The sequence below is a fragment of the Mobula hypostoma genome, chromosome 2 (assembly GCF_963921235.1).
Source record: "Mobula hypostoma chromosome 2, sMobHyp1.1, whole genome shotgun sequence".
In the NCBI taxonomy this organism is placed as follows: domain Eukaryota; kingdom Metazoa; phylum Chordata; class Chondrichthyes; order Myliobatiformes; family Myliobatidae; genus Mobula; species Mobula hypostoma.
In genome coordinates this window covers 20189579-20211714 of record NC_086098.1, presented here as the reverse complement: position 1 = coordinate 20211714, position 22136 = coordinate 20189579, and the positions used below count along the sequence as shown (strand labels likewise).

At 41.2% G+C, this 22136-nt stretch overlaps 1 protein-coding gene across 2 annotated transcripts in view; it reads right to left on the bottom strand.

The window, feature by feature from the left end:
* The window catches only part of LOC134338214 (synaptotagmin-like protein 1), a 226772-nt gene that overhangs the window by 131423 nt on the left and 73213 nt on the right, over positions 1 to 22136 (bottom strand). For both annotated transcript variants that reach the window (XM_063033892.1, XM_063033901.1), the window contains exon 5: positions 21974 to 22022. In XM_063033892.1, coding sequence (XP_062889962.1) covers positions 21974 to 22022 — 49 coding nt within the window. The remainder of the gene's footprint in view (positions 1 to 21973; positions 22023 to 22136) is intronic.

Below are 22136 nucleotides of genomic sequence, written 5' to 3'. Positions count from 1 at the left end.
AACATCAAACAATTCTTCTTTGTCTTTCCTGCTTGTTACTTCTTTAAAGAATTCCATCAGATTTGTTGAGCAAGATTTTCCCTTGAGGAAACCACGCTGACTATGGCCTGTTTTATCATGTGCCTCTGAGTAACCTCATCCTTAATAATGGACTCCAACGTCTTCCCAACTTTGAGGTCAGACCAACTGGCCTATTGTTTCCTTTCTTCTGTTTCTCTCCCTTCTTGAAGAGTGGAGTGACATTTGCAATTTTCCAGTCTTCTGGAACCATTCCAGCATCTAGTGATTCTTGAAAGATCATTACTAATGCATTCACAGTCTCTTCAGCCACCTCTTTCAGAACTGTAGGGTGCACCAGATGACTCATCTACCTTCAGACCTTTCCGTTTTCCAAGAACCTTTTCTCTATGGTAGCATCTCACACATCACGGCCTCTCACACCTGGAATTTCCACTATACTGTTAGAGTCGTCCACAGTGAAGACCGATGCAAAATACTTATTCAATTCATCTGCTACTTTGTTGTCCCCATTACTACCTCTCCAGCGGTCTGATATCCACTCTCTCCTCTCTTTTACACTTTATGTATCTGAAGAAACTTCTGATATCCTCTTTAATATTATTGGCTAGCTTACTTTTGTATTCCATCTTTACCTTTTTAATGGCTTTTTTTAGTTGCTTCTGTTGGTATTTAAAAGCTTCCCGATTCCCTAACTTCCCACTAATTTTTGCTTTATTATATGCCCTCTCTTTGGCTTTGACTTCCCTTGTTAGCCATGGTTGTGTCATCCTGCATTTAGAATACTCCTTCCTTGTTGGGATATATATATCCTGTGCCTTCTGTATCGCTTCCTGAAATTCCAGCCATTGCTGCCCTGCCATTATCCCTGCCAGTGTTCCTTTCCAATTCTGGCCTATCACTCTCTCATGCCTCTGTAATTCCCTTTAGTCCACTGTAATACTGATACATTTCACTTTAGCTTTTCCTTCTCAAATTTCAGGGTGAATTTGATCATATTATGATCATTTTCCTCTAAGTGTTCTTTTATCTTAAACTCTTTAATCAATTCTGGTTCATTGCACAACACCCAATCCAGAATAGCTGATCCTCTAGTGAGCTCAACCACGAGCTGCCATCTCGTAGGCACTCTAGAAATTCCCCCTCTTGGAATTCAGCACCAACCTGATATTCCCAATCTACTTAACATAGAAACATAGAAAATAGGTGCAGGAGTAGGCCATTTGGCCCTTCGAGCCTGCACCGCCATTTATTATCATCATGGCTGATCATCCAACTCAGAACCCCGCCCCAGCCTTCCCTCCATACCCCCTGACCCCCGTAGCCATAAGGGCCATATCTAACTCCCTCTTAAATATAGCCAATGAACTGGCCTCAACAGTTTCCTGTGGCAGAGAATTCCACAGATTCACCACTCTCTGTGTGAAGAAGTTTTTCCTAATCTCGGTCCTAAAAGGCTTCCCCTTTATCCTCAAACTGTGGCCCCTCGTTCTGGACTTCCCCAACATTGGGAACAATCTTCCTGCATCTAGCCTGTCCAATCCCTTTAGGATCTTATACGTTTCAATCAGATCCCCCCTCAATCTTCTAAATTCCAACGAGTACAAGCCCAGTTCATCCAGTCTTTCTTCATATGAAAGTCCTGCCATCCCAGGAATCAATCTAGTGAACCTTCTTTGTACTCCCTCTATGGCAAAGATGTCTTTCCTCAGATTAGGGGACCAAAACTGCACACAATACTCCAGGTGTGGTCTCACCAAGGCCTTGTACAACTGCAGTAGTACCTCCCTGCTCCTGTACTCGAATCCTCTCGCTATAAATGCCAGCATACCATTCGCCTTTTTCACCGCCTGCTGTACCTGCATGCCCACTTTCAATGACTGGTGTATAATGACACCCAGGTCTCGTTGCACCTCCCCTTTTCCTAATCGGCCACCATTCAGATAATAATCTGTTTTCCTATTTTTGCCACCAAAGTGGATAACTTCACATTTATCCACATTAAATTGCATCTGCCATGAATTTGCCCACTCACCCAACCTATCCAAGTCAGCCTGCATCCTCTTAGCATCCTCCTCACTGCTAACACTGCCACCCAGCTTCGTGTCATCCGCAAACTTGGAGATGCTGCATTTAATTCCCTCATCCAAGTCATTAATATATATTGTAAACAACTGGGGTCCCAGCACTGAGCCTTGCGGTACCCCACTAGTTACCGCCTGCCATTCTGAAAAGGTCCCGTTTATTCCAGCTCTTTGCTTCCTGTCTGCTAACCAATTCTCCACCCACATCAATACCTTACCCCCAATACCGTGTGCTTTAAGTTTGCACACTAACCTCCTGTGTGGGACCTTGTCAAAAGCCTTTTGAAAATCCAAATATCCACATCCACTGGTTCTCCCCTACCCACTCTACTAGTTACATCCTCAAAAAATTCTATGAGATTCGTCAGACATGATTTTCCTTTCACAAATCCATGCTGACTTTGTCCGATCATTTCACCGCTTTCCAAATGTGCTGTTATCACATCCTTGATAACTGACTCCAACAGTTTCCCCACCACCGACGTTAGGCTAACCGGTCTATAATTCCCCGGTTTCTCTCTCCCTCCTTTTTTAAAAAGTGGGGTTACATTAGCCATCCTCCAATCCTCAGGAACTAGCCCAGAATCTAACGAGTTTTGAAAAATTATCACTAATGCATCCACTATTTCTTGGGCTACTTCCTTAAGCACTCTAGGATGCAGACCATCTGGCCCTGGGGATTTATCTGCCTTCAATCCCTTCAATTTACCTAACACCACTTCCCTACTAACATGTATTTCGCTCAGTTCCTCCATCTCACTGGACCCTCTGTCCCTTACTATTACTGGAAGATAATTTATGTCCTCCTTAGTGAAGACAGAACCAAAGTAATTATTCAATTGGTCTGCCATGTCCTTGCTCCCCATAATCAATTCACCTGTTTCTGTCTGCAGGGGACCTACATTTGCCTTTACCAGTCTTTTCCTTTTTACATATCTATAAAAGCTTTCACAGTCTGTTTTTATGTTCCCTGCCAGTTTTCTCTCATAATCTTTTTTCCCCTTCCTAATTAAGCCCTTTGTCCTCCTCTGCTGAACTCTGAATTTCTCCCAGTTGTATGTCGATGTCCCCCATGACTATTGTAACATTGGTCTTTTGGCATGCATTTTCCATCTCCCATTGTAATTTGTCGGCCACATCCTTACTACTGTTTGGGGTCTGTATACAACTCCCATCAGGGTCTTTTTACCCTTGCAATTACTTAGCTCTATTCACAAAGATTCAACACCTCCTGACCCTATGTCACCTCTTTCAAATGATTTGAGTTTATTCTTTTCCCAACAGAGCAATGCCACCCCCCTCTGCCTTCCTGCCTATCCTTTCAATACAATGTGTATCCTTGGACATTAAGCTCCCAGCTACAATCTTCCTGCCATGCTTCTCTGATGTCTACTACATCATATCTGCCAACCTGCGACTGTGCTGCAAGTTCGTTTACCTTATTCTGGAAACTGTGCGCGCATTTAGATACAACACCTGTCCATCATGCTGCTGCCTACGACTCGGAGACACAGGACTTGCTGCCTTTGAGTTGGCATGAAGATGGCATGAGGTGAAACTGTGAATGACTGTTTTGAACGTTTCTTTTGCAATTGCAAGACCCTGTTTGACACTGATTGCTGCAGGCCTGCTGCCTTTGTTTGGTGTAGGCCAGAGGACAGCCAGAGAGGCAGCAGTGTCGTACCTGTTGTAGCAAGGACTAGGCCTCAAACCATGGGCTTGCCTTGCAACATGGTGTCTGGGCTCAGTTGGGGTGACTTCTTCTATTGGTGCTGCCCTCCAGTGCTGGATTGGTGGAATTAAAGGCTGGTTTGCCGCGAACCATCAATTTGCGGGTCTTATCACTCAGGGTCTTGGATTAAAAATGCATTCTCTTACATGACTATCATCTTTTTTTTCTCTTTCTCACTATTTTGAATGCGTGTGTATGTTTTTCACCTTGGCTGATTTGAATGATAATTCAACTTGATTTGATTTGTGGGTTAATGAAGGATTATCGGAATGGATTGTTAAAAATAGTCAACAATAACTTGGCTTTTCAAATAAGAAGTTGGACAACATGGAATTCAAGTGAATGTATCATCAGATGATCTTTGATGTCTTATGTGAACTGACTGGAATCATTCAGGAAGGTGACAGAGGAACTGAAAGATACAATGAGAACTGATGACAGAATTGAGGTAAGCATGTTGGATAAGGTGTGCTTCAACAATTGATGTTTTGCGGTGTTTTTAGAACTGGACAATGGCTTTATTAAGGAACAGCGTGGAATAGGCCCTTCTGCCCCTTTAAGCCACACTGTCCAGCAATCACTCAATTTAATCCTAGCCTAATCATGGGACAATTTACCAACTGGTACATCTTTCGACGTTGTGGGGAAACCAGAGTGGCCGGAGGAAACTTACTTGGTAACGCGGAGAATGTACAAACTCCTTTAGGCAGCGGTGGGAATTGAACCCAGGTTGCCTGTACTGTAAAGCGTATGCTACTATGCTACTATGCTGCTTTGGCATGGGGTGTATAGTCTCATTGTTACCTCAGTGAATCAGATGATAACAGATAGGGGGTGCAACCTCATCTTATAACAACTGCTGTTTAAGTAGACAATAAAGTCAGGGTGTCACAGTAGCATACCAGTTAGCATAGCGCGACTACTCTGTTTCAATTCAATTCTGTCTTGCAGGAGTTTGCACGTTCTGTCTGTGACCGTGTGGGTTCCAGTTTCCTCCCACATTCCAAAGGCACGTAATTTAGTAAGTTAATTGGCCACATGGGCGTAATTGGGCAGTGTGGACTCTCTGGACTGGAAGAGCCAGTTATCGTGCTGTATTTCTAAATAAATAAATTTTTAAACATTAAAAGAACCCCAAAATAACCTAGTCAAGTGCTTTACTTATGAGATTAAAAACTCTCCATGATTAGAGAGAATTTTTTTTTAATGTTGAATCTACTGGTGAGCCAGGAAACCGCATTAAGCAACACTAGAATTTGTCTACCTAACTAAAGCTTGTGAATTATTCTTGATGATCTCAGACTTAATAAATGCATCTTATAGAGAATTAATTTTATTCTCATGAGAAGTCAATTAATGTTGAGAAATTGATGTTGGAAAATTGTCAGTCTTTCAAGTTGGACAGAATGTAACTTCCATCTTTTTAATCTCAAATTTAGAAAATAATATCCTGTGTTATCGGATCAATTTACTACTCCTACATCTCAGATTCTTGAGGTATCTGGAATGAATATGTGCTGAGTTTTGTAGTGGTACCACAGAAAAAGACAGTTCAGAGTTAAATCCATTGCTGGTGTCAGCAACCGACAACAATCATAATCAAAAGCCAAGTGGTAGAGAACATGAACAATATGAACAACATGCAAGTTAATGCAGAACAAATTGCAAGTCCTGAACCTTAATTTCCCAAATGTCCTTTTAAAAACTAGTACGAAAGAACTACTAAGATCTGGGAACACCAGAGACCAGAGCTTTGCAGAATTCATCCTATAAATGGAAAGAATACCTTTGTCTGCTTATAGGTAATAGTGACTATTTAGATACCAGTCTACTGGGTCCTTATAGACAGTCAAGATGTACTCAAAGCAACACACACAAAACGCTGGAGAAACTCAGCAAGTCAGGTCACATCTGTGGAAATGAATAAATAGTCACTGTTTCAGGCCGAGACCCCTCATCAGGACTGAGAATGAAGGTGACCCTGAGATCTCTTCTTTCTCAGTCCTGATAAGGGGTTTCCAGCATTTTGTTTAGAATATATACTCAGTGGCCATTTTATTGGGTTCACCTGCTGATTAATACAAATATCTAATCAGCCAATCATGTGGCAGTACCTCGGTGTGTGAAACCTTGCAGACGTTGTCAAGAGGTTCAGTTGTTGTTCAGACCAAACATCAGAATGGGGAAAGAAATGTGATCTAGGTTACTTTGACCATGAAAGGGCTGAAAAGGCGGGAGGAGAAGATGGTGGCGCGCCTGCACGTGCGCAGTCCTCCGGTGAAAAACGATATTGTTTCTGTTAAATAGAGGCCGCGGACAATTCTGATTTGACGGAGAATGGACGTGAAAGCACAGAGGAACATCTGGAGAAATCTCTGAAATGCCCGTTTGCTGCTGTCGTTACTGTGTGGTCGGGAATCATTCGGAGGGTAGGCCTCAAAATCCCCGACCTTGCCTACTTTTGTCGACCGAGAAGGAGGTCGAATCGTTCGGACAGAGATGGCGCTCAGTACTCGGTGTCGGAGAGCTGATCAGAGCTCGAAGTTTTCGGATGACTCAGAGTCGGATTGCGGTCGGCATGGTAGAGAGAGTTTCTCTTCCTTCTCCCGTCTGTGTGAGATGTGGGACATTTGAGAGACTTTGAACTTTACTGTGCTCATGGACTTCTTCATCAAGTTATGGTATTGTTGCACTGTTGTAACAATATGTTATAATTATGTGGTTTTGTCAGTTTTTTCAGTCTTAGTCTGTCCTGTGTTTTGTGATATCACACCGGAGGAAATAATGTATCATTTCTTAATGCATGCATTCCTAAATGACAATAAAAGAGGACTACGTGTCTTCATAATCCTAAATGATTGTTGGTGCTAGGTTTGAGTATCTTAGAAACTGATGGTTGGGATTTTCATGCACCACAGAAACAAAAACAAAATCCAGTGATCAGCAGTTTTGTGGGCAAAAGTGTTTTGTTAATGAGAGAGGTCAATGGAGAATGATCAGTCTGGTTCATACGGACAAGATTGCAACAGTAATGCATATAACTATGTGTTACAACAGTGGCGTGCAAGAGTAGCTCTGAACGCATAGAATTTTGAACCTTAAATTGATTGGGCTACAGTAGCAGAAGAGCACAAAGTCATTTCTTCCCCATTTGGCTGTTTGATCCAAACAAAAACTTTTGACCATGTTTGCATGCTTTTATACCTTTATACATTGAGTTGCTCCCACATGATTGGCTGATTAGATATTTGCACTAGCGAGTAGGTGTACAGGTGTTCTTAATAAAGTGGCCACTGAGCGTATGTTTTCACACTTCCCAACAGAAACAAAAACGCTTGTTGTTTATGATTCCTGGCAGCCCTAAACACACAGGCATTGCTTTGGAAAGCAATTCAGCTCCAGAAATTATACAGAATTTAAAAACAAAATGAAAGTATTTACAAGAATATCACAAATCTCTAAAACAGATTGAAAGTGGCACAAACTCAAATGCTTCAAACGAGCTGTCACAAAGTATTATTGACCAACTTCATCAGCAGTAACTGCGTGGCATTTATTCTCACCAATCTATCATTAGCAATCTCTGTCTCACACTTAGAGTATGACTTTGAATGAAAGATATCACTAATGAACTAAGGAGACATCTTGCTCTTAAGGGCTGTTTTTTCCCCATCTCGTTTTGCTGATCTACCTCTTGTGGCCACATACATTAAAGTACCAGGACTATACTTCCTTTACTACTCTGTCCATTAGAACTAATGAACAGAAAATTATGGTTAGCATTATAATCATTTTCTGATGGGCTCATCCAGTGGGTGAGATTCCTGGCAGAATGAATTCTTGAAGGTAAATAATGTTTAAATGTTCCTCTTAATGGAAGAAAAATGCATAAACTAATAACAATCTCAGGGGTGTCAAGAAAATCAAACCAACAGCATGTAGCAAAATTGACTCTGAATGCTCAGTGCACATCAAAACATCTGGGGTAATGAAATGGCTTCTTGTTTGCTGGGCGCTGCATTTATTTATCTGAATCCATAACGAGTGCGAACCAGCTCCCAGTCACAGAGTGAGCTTAATAACATTGTGAATCTGAATACAAAACCAACTGTGTCTACAGTAAATAATCACCATAGCAGTTCCACATTATAACCTTTGAAAATAGAATTTGCCATGCAAGACATCCATGAAAATACACCCAAAAGCAACACTGAGGCTTTTTTTTCCTGGACAACACTCTTTCATTCCTCACTCAGTGTGCTACAACCAATAACGTCAATGTAGAACAGTTAGCGCAATTTGTGTTTTTTTTCTTATCTTATAGAACATAGAATAGTACAGCACAGTACAGGCCCTTCGGCCCACAATGTTGTGCCGACCCTCAAACCTTGACTTTCATATAACCCCTCACCTTAAATCCCTCTAGTGGTATTTGTCTAGATTCGGCATGTTGCAAAGAACTTTGCCAAACTTCTATACATGCAGAGTGTATCGAGTACTCGAATTGGTTGCACCAATGCCTTCTTAGAAACGTGTGTGGATTTGGCAGGTCACAAAAAGCTTTGACAAACTTCTGTGGATACACACTATTCTAACTAGTTGCATTGTGGCCTGTTATGGAACCACCAATGCCCAGGGATTGTCAAGGCTACAGAAAGCGGTAGATACAGTCCACTACTGAGTACACGTACATGGAGCCTGCCACAAGGAAGTAACATTCATCATTAAAACCCCAACCATCTAGACCATGTCCTCTTTTCACTATTACCACTGGAGAGGATACAGAAGTCCTAGATCCTACACCATCAGGTTCAGGAATAGTTATTAACTGACAACCAACATGCTCCTGAAGCAACATGGATCTAACTTCAATCATCACTACTGTGAACTAATTCTACGACCTACAGACTCACTTTCAAGGACTTTTTACAACTCTTGCTCTTGTTACTATTTTACTCGTACTATTTTGTCTTTTTTCATGTTGACTGTATCTCAGTCTGTCTGTTTAAGCACACCTTTTTTGTTGTGAAATTCTATTGTAGATTTCTTTTTCCTGTAAATGCTTGCAAGGAAATGAATCTCAAGGTAACAGACACCTACTTTGATAAGAAATTAACTTTGAACATTGGATTGCTTGATATAACAGGAACTGTCATGTGGTTCAAAATAATTACAAAACAGTCAGCAGAATGTGATTATTCAATAATAAACAGACTTCAATTAGAATTGAAACAATAGACTCAGTAATTAGAAACTACAGATGATTAGAAACTCATATCTAATAACTATAGCAACCAATGTGTTCAGCACAGTTGTTTTAAATAGCCCAAAGCCTGGGAAGTGTATGAATAGCCAATGACTTTTCCTTTTATGCTTGATGACTGAAGTTGCAAACCCGGCTGGAGCCATGATGACTTATTAAACTGACAGTACTTCGTACCTCTACACGTTAAATCAATACAGAGATAGCTTTTGGTCAAATCTGTCGCAGCATTGATCTATACAAGATTTGTAGCTCACTCAACAATATTTAAAATGCCAGTTCAAATTATAGCCAATAAACTAGAATGCTATTCAACAAAATTCTTGCTAGAAGGAACAATATTTCTCATATTGATAATCATATTTTCCCAAAATACAACTGCAAAAGCAATGATTTTTTATTCCTGTTTACTGTGGCTCTCTCTCTCCCTACTAAAAATACTTAGGAAAATTAGATGATGTGACAATCCTTTCCATTGATGCTGCCTGACCTGCCGAGTTCCTCCAGTATTTTGAGTGTGTTGCTCTCGATTTCCAGCATCTGCAGAACCTCCTGCTTTTATGATGTTTAGCTTTTATGATATTTAGCTTAATGCGTACCAGTGAGGCCTTGATTAGGTTAAGATTTAGAAGTTTAACTAGAATTGCCCAAGGACTAACAAAGACAAAAACTCAGTTATCAACACTCTGCATTGAGACATCGCTATACAAGTTAATAGCAAAATAATAAGATTATGAACTGGGAGATCTTATTTCTTGTAGTTTGGTGTTAATCCCTGCTTTTTTGCGAATACATTATTTAGAAGTGACAATGAATTTTTATTTCATTCAGTTACTCCCCTCATTTTGATTATCAATAAAGGAAATATTTCTGCAAGCATGTGGAACAGATCTTAAAAAATGTTTATTTTAATGGATGGAAAAAAACATGGATCACCCAAGATTTAATCTCTTCAAGTGTTGATCATATTTGGAAAAAGTGAATTGTGGAAGACCCCTTTATTTATAATACGTATAACAGTTAAACCACGGTATGGAACTGTGAGCTGGAACGTCAGATGCAATTAATACCAGATCCAATTATGATACAACATGCATTGTATTACTAAGATATGAGGAATTCTGCAGATGCTGGAAATTCAAGCAACACACATCAAAGTTGCTGGTGAACGCAGCAGGCCAGGCAGCATCTCTAGAAAGAGATACAGTCGACGTTTTGGGCCGAGGGAAGGGTCTTGGCCCGAAACGTCAAGTGTACCTCTTCCTAGAGATGCTGCCTGGCCTGCTGCATTCACCAGCAACTTTGATGTGTGTTGCTTGCATTACTAAGAGTTCGAGTTTAAATTCAAGTCCATTGTCATCTGACTGTACACATGTACAACCAAATGAAACAACATTCCTCTGGATACAGTGCACCCAAAATACATATATGGCACACAAGCATTGGCATCTAAACCAAACTGAAACCACTGCAAGTCATCAGCCTGTGTCATCAAAATAATTTTTTCATGTATCTGAATTTTCCCACAATACTTTTTCGGTAGATTTTGCACCATAATGAAAAATTATTATAACTGTTCAGTTCGGCAAACCTGGTAGAAATTTCCCGTTTATCTATTTTAAAGTTCAAAGTACATATATGTCACCGTATACAACCCTGAGATTCATTGCCTTGTGGACATAATCAATAAATCTATAGAATAATAACCATAGCAGAATCAATGAAAGACCACAGCAACTCAGGTATTCAACCAGTGTGCAAAAGACAACACACTGTGCAAATGCAAAAAGAAAGAAATAATTAATAAATAAGCAAACAAACAAACAAATAAATAAGCAATAACTATTGAGAACATGAGATGAAGAGTCTTTGAAAGTGAGCTCATAGGTTGTGGGAACATTTCAAAGATGGGGCAAGTGAAGGTGAGTGAAGTTATCCCATTGCATTCCAGAGCCTGATGGTCGAGAGGTAGTGACTGTACCTGAACCTGGTGGGGTGAGTCCTGAGGTTTCTTCCTGGTGGCAGCAGTGAGAAGAAAGCACATCCTGGGTGGTGGGGGTCCCTGATGATGGATGCTGCTTTCCCGCGACAGCGCTTTGTGTAGATGTACTCAATGGTGGGGAAGGAATAAGGAAAGGGATCTAACTCTAAACGAAAAGGTGCTGAACAAAAAAATTATTCCTTCAGCCCCTGAAGCCCAATATTTCCTTTGACAACATAAAATGAGCCTTCAGCTTCAATCTATTTGATCTCCTCAAAACTTTTTGCATTAAAACAATGAATCACAAAAGACGATCAAGCTTAATTCCTGCTGTTTGATCTGTACACAACTTGCTTCTACAATTAACAGAGAACCATAAATCCAAAATTATTATGTGCCACAGAATGACACATAACTTTTAATAAACAGTAAAGAAAACACTTGTGTTAGAAACACACTGTGCCTCGACACAAAAATTAGATAATAAAAATGATTACTGAAATCTGTTCACATTCCCCCTGGAGAATTGAATTGTCTCTTTCAGCTATTTGAAAGGATAGGGAACTAATTCAATTGAACAACATTTAAGAAAAAGCAATTTCCTGTACCATTTTACACAGCTTTGAAACTCTTCTCTGACACTCACCACCACAAAGAATTATTATAAGAAAATACCAACTTTGTTGGCAATTTCTTTTTCAAGTTTTCTGTCACTTGATTCACAATGGATGCTTTAATGAACAGTAGAAATGAGGTGCCAGATGTTAGGATTGCTACAATTGGAAATAAATTCTCAAGCATAATTCATCAACATCAGTCCAATACACCATCTATCATGTTTGTTATGAAACAGAATGTATTTTTAATGAGGTTCTCACATTAACCACATGCCTGCCATTTTAAGACGAGAAGTAGAAGGAATGTTATTCATATGACAATGCACTTGCCACACTGACACCATTCATGATTCATGAACAAGAACATATCATTCTGTTATAATTATCTGCTTGCCTTAAGGATAATGTGCAAATTATTTCATTAAATTGACGCACTTCTCTGAGTTTTCGTCAATTTCTTATGAATTTCAGTCCTGATCCATTCCAGCAAGTTGTTGAAAACTAACTTGTGCTCCTATCAGCCATACAATCCATTTTAATGAACAACAGCATTTTCTTTATTAAACTGCTTACAACTTCTAAATAAGTCCCAAAAGTTCTGCTATGGAAAATAGCTAAAATATTTCAGGCCCCTGCCTGATAAGAGCACAAAAGATCTTCCCAGTTGAGTCTGACCCATTACTCATTGGTTAATATTCAGACTTGAGTAAGGTGAATGGTGACGTTTCTGCTTATTTTGATTTATATATTAATGACCCAGATTTGGAGAAGCAAGTTATAATAATGTTGACACGTAACTCAGTTGCATTCTGAGCTACTGCTCTTCTTAAAATGGTTACGGGACGAGTTAACTCTAGCCTCCCACCCACTGAAATTAGCCTTCTGCTGGAAAAGATTTCCAGTGGATGTCATCTCCCTGGTCCTGCACTCATTTCTGGAGAATCTGGACAGTAAAGACACCTATGTTAGACTTCTGTTTATTTATTATAGCTCCATCTTCAATTCTATCATTCCAAACAAACGCCTCTCCAAAATCCTAACCTGGGACTCATCACCTTTCTTTGCCACTAGATAAACACAAGAGATTATGCAGACGCTGGAAATCCAGAGCAACACACACAAAATGCTGGAGGAACTCAGCAGGTCAAGCAGCATCTATGGAGAGGAAAAAACTGTTGACATTTTCGGCTGTGACCCTTTATCCAGGATGAAGGTCTTGGCTCAAAATGTTGACAGTTCATTCTTTTGCATAAATGCTGCTTACCTGCTGAGTTCCTGCAGCATTTTATGTGTCCCTTTGCAAATGGATCCTTGACATCTTGACTAATAAGTATAGGCTGCATCTATGCAGCACCTCCTCCACAATTATTCCCAAAACTAACACCTCAGAAAGCTGCACCTCAGCCCTCTATTCTACTCCCTATACTCTCATGAGTGCATGGCCAGATTCTGCTCTAAATCCATCTGCAATTTGGTAGGTAATACACCATAGTGGGCTGTATCTCAAATATTGACAAATTGGAGTATGAGAATGGGGGGGCGTAGTGTCAGGGTGGTAACAATCTTCCCCTCAATGTCAGCAAAACAAATGAGATGGTCATTGACTTCAGGAACATCTGAGTCAGAATTAGTTTAATATCGCTGGCTTATGTCGTGAAATTTGTTAACTTAGTGGTAGCAGTACAATGCAATACATGATAATATAGAGAAAAAAATAAATGTGTAAATCAATTACAGTAAGTATATATATGTATGTTAAATAGTTAAATTGAAAATAGTGCAAAACCAAAAATAATATTAAAAAAGTGAGGTAACTTTCACAGGTTCAGTGTCCATTCAGAAATCGGATGGCAGAGGGGAAGAAGCTGTTCCTGAGTCACTGAGTGTGCACCTTCAGGCTTCTGTATCTTCTTCCTGATGGTAACAATGAGATGAGGGCATGTCCTGGGTGAAGGGCGTCCTTAATCACGGACGCCGCCTTTCTGAGGTACTGCTCCGTGAAGATGTCTTGGATACTACGGAGGCAAGTACCCAAGATGGATCTGACTAATTTTACAGCTTCCACGGAAACCAGATCCCCTCTGTGACACTGCCTACAGCTTCTCAACTGCCTTTGTAAAGCAGCCAACACAATCCAAGATCCAGCTCACTCCAAACACTCTCTTCTCCCCCTTCCCATTGCACAGAAAGGTAAACACAAAGTCTAAGAGCATATACCACCAAGCTTAAGTACAGCTCCTATCCTGCTGCTATATGTTGGATGGTTCCATAGCAACATAAGATGGATTCTTGACCTCACAATCTACTTTGTACCTTACTGTCTACCTGCATTGCAATTTCTCTAAGCTGTTGCACTTTTTCCTGCATTCTGTTATTGTTTTATTGTCAACTACCTCAAGGCATTTTTGGATGAGTGGATAGCATGTAAGATGCATTTTTCACTGTACCTCAGTGGTAATAACAAACTAATACAATCCAAATTGTAAAGAGGTCAATGATAGATTGCAGCAACTTGCAAACAGGCTAGTGGAATGGGCAGACTCATGGCAGATGAAGTTCAATGCTGGGAAATATCAGATGGTGCATTTTGCTATAAAGAATAAGGAGAAAAATCTGTAACAGAGGAAATCGTTCAAAAATTGGGGAAGCTGCAGTTGGAATTGGGTGTAAGACAATCATTGAAAGTGGCAAGGCAGGTTGAGAAAGTGGTTGGTTAAGCATAAATAATTTGCGACTTTATCAACAGAGACACAGAGTATAAAAGCTGAGAAATGATGCCGAACTTTTATAAAACACTTATCCAGCAACATTACATTATTGAAAGGATGTGAGGGCTCAGGTAAAAAAGATTTTGGGACAAGCAGCTACCGTAAGAAGTAGAGATTAGACAGGCTGGAACTGTTTGCTTTCAAGAGAAATTTGAGTTGATAGAAAGTTGTAAAATTCTAAAGGGACTGGGTAAAGTGGATATTGGAAGGTAGCCTCCAACCTGATGGCATGAACATTGATTTTTCAAACTTCCGCTAATGCCCCACCTCCCCCTTGTACCCCATCTATTATTTATTTATATACACATATTTTTTTCTCTCTCTCCTTTTTCTCCCTCTGTCCCTCTCACTATACCCCTTGCCCATCCTCTGGGCTTTTTTCCACCCTCCTCCTTTTCTTTCTCCCTAGGCTTCCTGTCCCATGATCCTCTCATATCCCTTTTGCCAATCACCTGTCCAGCTCTTGGCTCCATCCCTCCCCCTCCTGTCTTCGCCTATCATTTCGGATCTCCCCCTCCCCCTCCCACTTTCAAATCTCTTACTAACTCTTCTTTCAGTTAGTCCTGACGAAGGGTCTCGGCCGGAAACGACGACTGTACCTCTTCCTAGAGATGCTGCCTGGCCTGCTGTGTTCACCAGCAACTTTTATGTGTGTTCCTTTATTGGAAGACTGGTCTCTTTGATGAAGGGGTCAAGGACTTTAGGACATTGGCATAGAGGAGAAAAGAATTAAAAGAATTTAAAATGGCATGTGGGAATATTTTTGACCACAATCTGTGGTTGCAAGCTGGAAAAGCTGCCCAGGTGTTATGAGGAAAGGTTCACTGTGGGCTTGAAGATGGAATTGTATAAGTATCACAAATGCTGAACGAAATTGTAAGTTTTTGGAGAAGGTGCAGTGAACGAATTACTCTGGTGGATAGTTGATGCAGACATGACAACCAATGGCCCCCTTTCATGTTCTAATCATTCTTTGATTCTAAGGTGATTCGAGAGACTTCCGGATAAGTTCAACAGGCAGATTAAACCGTTGCATCAGGACAGAGTGTAGAAGGGAGAGAGACACTATAAAGCAATGTACACAAGAAGTGAGGTAGATGTTGGCAGGCGATAAGTGGAACCAGGTACAGAAGGGGATGGTGGGCAGATAGAGTCAGGTGGGAGAGGGCAGGGTGGAGACAGAGTCAGAGGCTGTACCTTGAGAACAAGAGCTGCAGATTCTCAAATATGGTAAGTAACGAAATTGTTAAATAGAACCAGAGAAGAGAGGGATAATATTCAGGACCAGTTGAAGGAGGGGATGGAAGAACAAGTGGGCTAAGTGTAGGGGTGATGGGCATGTGGAACAAGATGGAGGAGGGGAATTAGGTAAATTGGGTCAAAGAGAGCCTGTGGGAGGTGGAGGGGTTGGAAAGAAGGGTGTAGGGGTAAGAGAACCTGGGTGAATCAGAAAGAGCAAGAAATGAACATAGAACCAAGGAGATGCCTGTCATTGGAAGATTTAATTCATACCACTGGGGCATGGGCTACCCAGAATGAATATGAGCGATTTCTCTTTTGGTTTACATCTGGCCTCACCCTGACAGAAGAGGAGACTGAGGACATACATGTTGGTTTGGGAATAGGAAGGGGAAAATTAAAACGGCTAGAAACTGGGAGCCAAGATGGGTATTTCAGACAGACTACAAGTACTTGACAAAGCAGTTACCTAGTCTAAAACTGAGCAGTTCAGTAGCATAACAGTTAGCACATAGTTTTACTGTGGCAGTGAACACTGATAGGCATTCAATTCCCACTGCTGCCTGTAAGGAAATTTGTATGTTCTCCCCGTGACTGCGTGGGTTTCCTCTGGGTGCTCTGTTGTCCCTCCCCCAACAATCCAAAAGCGGCTCACACTAGTCCAAGTGAGGCTTCACCAATGTAAAGCCTTAACGTTACACCTTTGCTTCCATATTCTTGTCCTATTGAAATTAAGTCTCTTTGTACCTCAGATTTTTGAATCTCATGTTAGAGTTATTTGAGTATCCCAAGTCTTCGGACTGCAGCTCTCTGAATATTGACATAGGTATCATAAACATATCTCCTTGTGTTCATGATAGAATATCTGAACACATTAAACTTGGACTAGAGTCAGAGTAGGTAGTATACAACATAGAGACTGTGGTTAATGTAGCCCAGTATTGTGGAAACAAAACTGAAAACAATTCCAGTGTAAAAATTGCCCATGGTTAAACATAGATAACATTCTGTTTTTCTTTTATCCCAAAGATCTGGAACTTTGAAAATATTTGTTGCACTCAATCTGCAATGGAAAAATAGCACTAATTCCCAAAGTTATACACACAAAAAATTGTAGTTATCAAAAAAAAGTGTTAAAAACACTGATAAGATGGTTTACACCTAGGAAATAAAATCTCACTACCACCATTCCTGATGGGACCAGGCTCAGTTGTTTGAGAAAGACATCACCTCTTAAAGAGCCAATCCCCAGCAGGCACAACAGCAGCAATGCACAATATGGTTGCGGTGGAGACAGAAGAAGTAATGGAGATGGAAGAAGTAACGGAGACAGGAACAGCTAGGAGTTCACACAAGGAGGTCTGAAAATCCTCATCAATGAGTTACCTTGCAAAAGGTGGATTGGTGTTACCCAGAAGGCAGTTACCCTCCAGGTGAGAAGATCACGGCATATTTCAACGGTGAAAGTTAAGTCTACTGTCCTGGAGATTCCTCAGGGTAACCTCTCCCTCCGCTGTATTGAGCCATTTCTGTAATTGTTTACACAATGCTATGCACAGGAAGTGTTCCTGTAAAGAAGGATGCACCGGTTTGCTATGTTCACTGGAGAAGAAGGGTGATCTGGAGCAGGCGTCTGCTGAAGGATTATGTTACATCCCTTGAGAAGGGCATTTCTCTGCAAGGAAGTCCCTGGTGGCCCATGAAATCAATACCTCCCTCTTCCACTCTGCTGGGATACGGGGCAGGTACCATTCTGCTGTAACTTTCCCTGGTCATCTACCACGCCCCCCCTTTCTGCCCCTTGTGATCCTGCTGTTCTTCAGTCTGCACCTCGGGCTGGGAGTTCATATGATCTTCCGCCTTTTGCAAAACAGTTGAACGACGCAGCTCGTAGAGCCACTGTCTCACTGGTCCAGCAACACAGTTTCAGTCCACAGTCTTGCTTTCGTGGGTTTGCAATTTTGCACTTAGACCACATGGGTTTCCTCTGGATAGTCTGATTTCCTCCCACAGCACAAAAACCTGCTGGTCAGTTGAGTAATTGGTCACTGTAAATTGAGCCTAACGTGGAAGTGACTGTAGAATGAGGGGAGAGTTGACGGGGATGTGGAGGGAGTAAAATGGGATGATTGTAGATTTGATGGAAACAGATACTGAGGGTCAGCGATGGGCTGAAAGGTAAGTTCCCATGCTATGTTATTCCATGATCAGGTGCTGTATTCAGTAGGCCAGCCATGCAAACTCAGCACACAGCAGCGAACTCCTGTGTATTGGAGCAAGGTCACAGGGAAATAGATGGTAGCCTTCAATCCCCACCCTGCCCACCCCCCCCCCGATCACATCCCTCTGGGCAAACCATGCCACAGAAAATGTCATACAGTGCATCCTCATGTTTTACTTATTATGTTCTGTATTTACTTTTGTTTTACTATTTGCATGATTTGTCCTCTTTTGCACATTGGATATTTGTCGGCCATTGTTGTGTGTGGTCTTTCATGGAGTTTATTGTGTTTCTTTGCTTTGTGGGTGCCTGCAAGATGATGAATCTCAAGGCTGCGTATGATAAACACATCTATATACTACTAAAACTCTCATGCTCTGTCTGTCTGTTTGTGACCTCTAATTAGCGCAAACGGTGCATTACAGCGGCACTTTCTTCCGCTAAATCGAATTAAAATGCGCTAACTTCCAGAATGCAGGCAAAGTTCAGGGTTATATATTCGTATAAAATTGCTCATTCACCAAAATCATCAGGCTCCCTTTTAACTCGAGAGCTGATCCACCATCAATGGAAATCGGGACGCGACAGCCCGACACATGCGCACAGCCAGCCTCAGCAGCAACACCTACCAGAGCAAAAGGGCAGGGCAGCCCTATTTCGAGGGGTCACATTCTGCTAATCACCATCGGCATGTGCAGGATTGGGACAGATCTAACTGCCACCTATCAATAAGAGATAATTAAATCTTACTGTAATGACGTACTTCAAGACACCCATAAAACCCTTTGCTGCAGTCAAAGAACATCACGTCTCTATCATGTCCATTTAGGAGAGCACCAGCCACATCATCAAGAATAATCAGCATCCTTTGGTGTTAGTGCTTCGTATCTTCTATCCAGCATTAGGGTAAAAAAAAATGGTCAGCCTAATTATGCCGCGTGGAAAGGCAAGGGGGGCATTATAGTCAAGAGATGACGCCAAACGTCGTCAGGAAGCAGCAAAGAGAGGAAGAGAACAAGAATTAGATGAGGCCAGGGCCGCACAACTCCAGAATCAAAGAGTCAAGACAAAAAAAGATCAGAGAAGAAGAAACAGAGGAGGAGAGGCATGCACGTCTCCAGGGTCAGAGACAAACAACAAACAGCAGAAGAGATGAAGAGATGGGGGATGGAAGGACTGCTCGTCTCCAGAATGACAACGAGAGGCACGAGGGTGGCAGATAAACCAGAAATGATGCCATCAAAGGTGTCCTTCGTTAAATGAGGAGCAGCTTTGCCTTGCTAGGCATCATTCTTCTTTAATAAACTGAGGTTTTCTACTTCAGTTTCCAAAGCAAAGCAATACCAATAGCATTCAGGAAAACTTAATGTTCATTCTGGTCACATTAGACTGCACTACCCTTCTCTCAAAGGGTGCCCCAACGGGTCACCCTGTTGTCCAGTTTGATAATAAAGTTGAACTTTGAACTTTGAACCTCCTTGGAGTGAAGTCCTCTTGTGTGCTCTCTAAAACTATGCCTGACTTTTAATGATCCACAACCCGAATGCTGAGAGACAGAAGCCTTTGTTAAGGAAAAAGTCCAGGTTATTAATGGACGTCCTTGCTAGGAACTTGACTACAGTCTCTGACACTAACCTTGCCAATACCAGAATGTACATGAAATCACAGTGGGTGAAATACATTTCTACATGAATACAGTGCCTGGATCCCCTGAGTGTGGCAGGTTGAGAAATAACTATGTGCTCCCGATGCTTGGGAAGAACCTATATCTATTTATTTAGAAATAAATTATTAGATATTTTTTTATTTAGAGATACAGCATGGAACAGGCCCTTCTGGCCCCAATGAGCCCTGCTGCCCAGCAACCCACCTGTTTAACACTAGCCTCATGGGAAAATTTCCAATGACTGACTAACCTACTCACCGGTACGTCTTCAGACTGTGGGAGAAGACCAGAGCAAACCCACACGGTCACAGGAAGAACATACTAACTCCTTACGGATGGCGCCGGAAGTGAATTCTGACCTCTGGTGCCCCCAACCCGTAATAGCATTGTAACACCGTGGACCCCCGGATCAATGTTAAGGTTGTGGCAGCTATGACTTCAAAGGAGAGAAACAACTCTGGCCTGAGAGTATGGCATAAAGTCTTCCTGATGTATTTCACAGACCTCTGTAAGGACAGCATTGGGAAACCGAGAACTTGTGAATGCAGTGTCATTCAGAGGTACCCAGATAGGATGCAATGTCTGTGACAACTCTAAAACGGGCATGTCATTACCTCTTCCCCTGAGATTCAGAACCAGCCCTGAAGGGATGTTTATTGCCATACTGACAAGTCCAGTAATAAGTTGCTGCCAGTAGTGTCACCTTTGACTACCTACCTCAGCAGTTAGATCCTCTGCACCTGATCATTTTAGGAGATTCAAATGGGCAATTTCGGTTCTGATTGTAAACACCGTCCAATTTGGACTCCGATTTAGATTTATTTATCACAAATACATTGAAACATATAGTGACAGTCTGCGGAGTATCCACTGAGTTAATGATAATATGACAAAATACAGAATGTATTCCCAGTTGTAAAGTGATTGTTTTGAATTATGACTGTTATTGCAGTGTACAGCTCCACGTGGTGGGCACGTGGCCAAGTGGTTAAGGCATTGGACTAGCGACCTGAAGATCGTGAGTTCCAGCCCCAGCCGAGGCAACGTGTTGTGTCCTTGAGCAAGGCACTTAATCACACATTGCTCTGCGACAACACTGGTGCCAAGCTGTGTGGGTCCTAATGCCCTTCCCTTGGAGAGGGGAGACTTGCAGCATGGGCAGCTGCCGATCTTCCATACAAACTTGCCCAGGCCTGCGCCCTGGAGAGTGAAGACTTTCCAGGCGCAGATCCACGGTCTCGCAAGACCAACGGATGCCTGAAAAAAAGCTCTACTTTCATATTTGCAATAGTCCTTGCACTTATTACAACATCATTAGACAACTGCCCGATGCTGAAAAAGTGTAAAAGGTGCTAGAGCAAATAATGCACAGAAAAATTTCCCAAGAGATATTACTTAACCCAGAATCAGTCTGTCGGACAAAGTAATTGCAGAGAGACATCAAGTGTCCCTACAGGCTCTGGGTGGGCATTGTGCTGGCTCGGAAGAGAAGCTGAGAACCAAGAATAAAGCTGCACAGTTAAGGAAGGTCACAAGTTTAATATTTGGTCAGCATTAACATAGAAACTTAGCTGAGATTGCTTCATATTCCATTATGAACAGAATAAGCCAATGGCGATGTTCTAGGACTGACATGTTGTGAAAGTAACAGACTTATAACTCTGATCATTAAAGAATGGTCAAGACAATTGTAGAATGGCAGCAGGCAGAAATTTGAAAGGGTTAAAGAGACACATATGAATAAGGATTTCCTTATAGTTTAATTGTCAATAAACTAAGGAATGTCTCTAAGCTAATGGGAAGAAATGTATAAAAGGGTGCATTATGAGATAACCAGCAGCACTAACATCAGAACTTAAATAGGAAGAAAAGATAGAGAAAGGACAACAAATTAAGATCTGATCTGGACAAGCCACCAAGAAGAAGATATTGAGTTGGGGCCTCAGAGAAGAACTTGCCAGTTCAGACCCAAGCCAGATTCATCAAGAGCGGGCAGTATCTGAACATAAGTAGTGGGTTTTGGAAGTTATGAAAGTAAACTAAGGAATGAAATAACTGTTTGAAACTATGTAGTGAAGTTTTGAGATGTTTGAACTAATCATGATTAATATAGTTGATAGGCAGTCACAATCTGGTGAGTTTAATTGTGTGTTGCATATAATTATCAAAATAACCAATAGTCATCTCTGGTTTTTAAACATGATTTGGCATTACTCAATCCAATTTTAGCCGTTGATGGCCATATTAAGTTAAGAGAGTTCAAGGAAAGAAAATATAAGAGGCATTTTTTCAAGTAAGATGTTCAGTTGTGTGTACAGAAACATCTGCATGTACTGTAAAAATTGAATCCTGCCCTTCAAAGTAGCTTAATAAATGTACTGTACCTCTCCCTGTCTCTGCTTCATCTTTTATTTCATGTCTGTCTGCAGGTGCCTATATAAAGGAAAAGATAGGAAAAGGATATTAAATTAAAATCTGATCTGGACAAAACAATTTTACTGCTTGCATCTGCAACAACTTTTCTAATATATTAAATTTTCTTCTGTT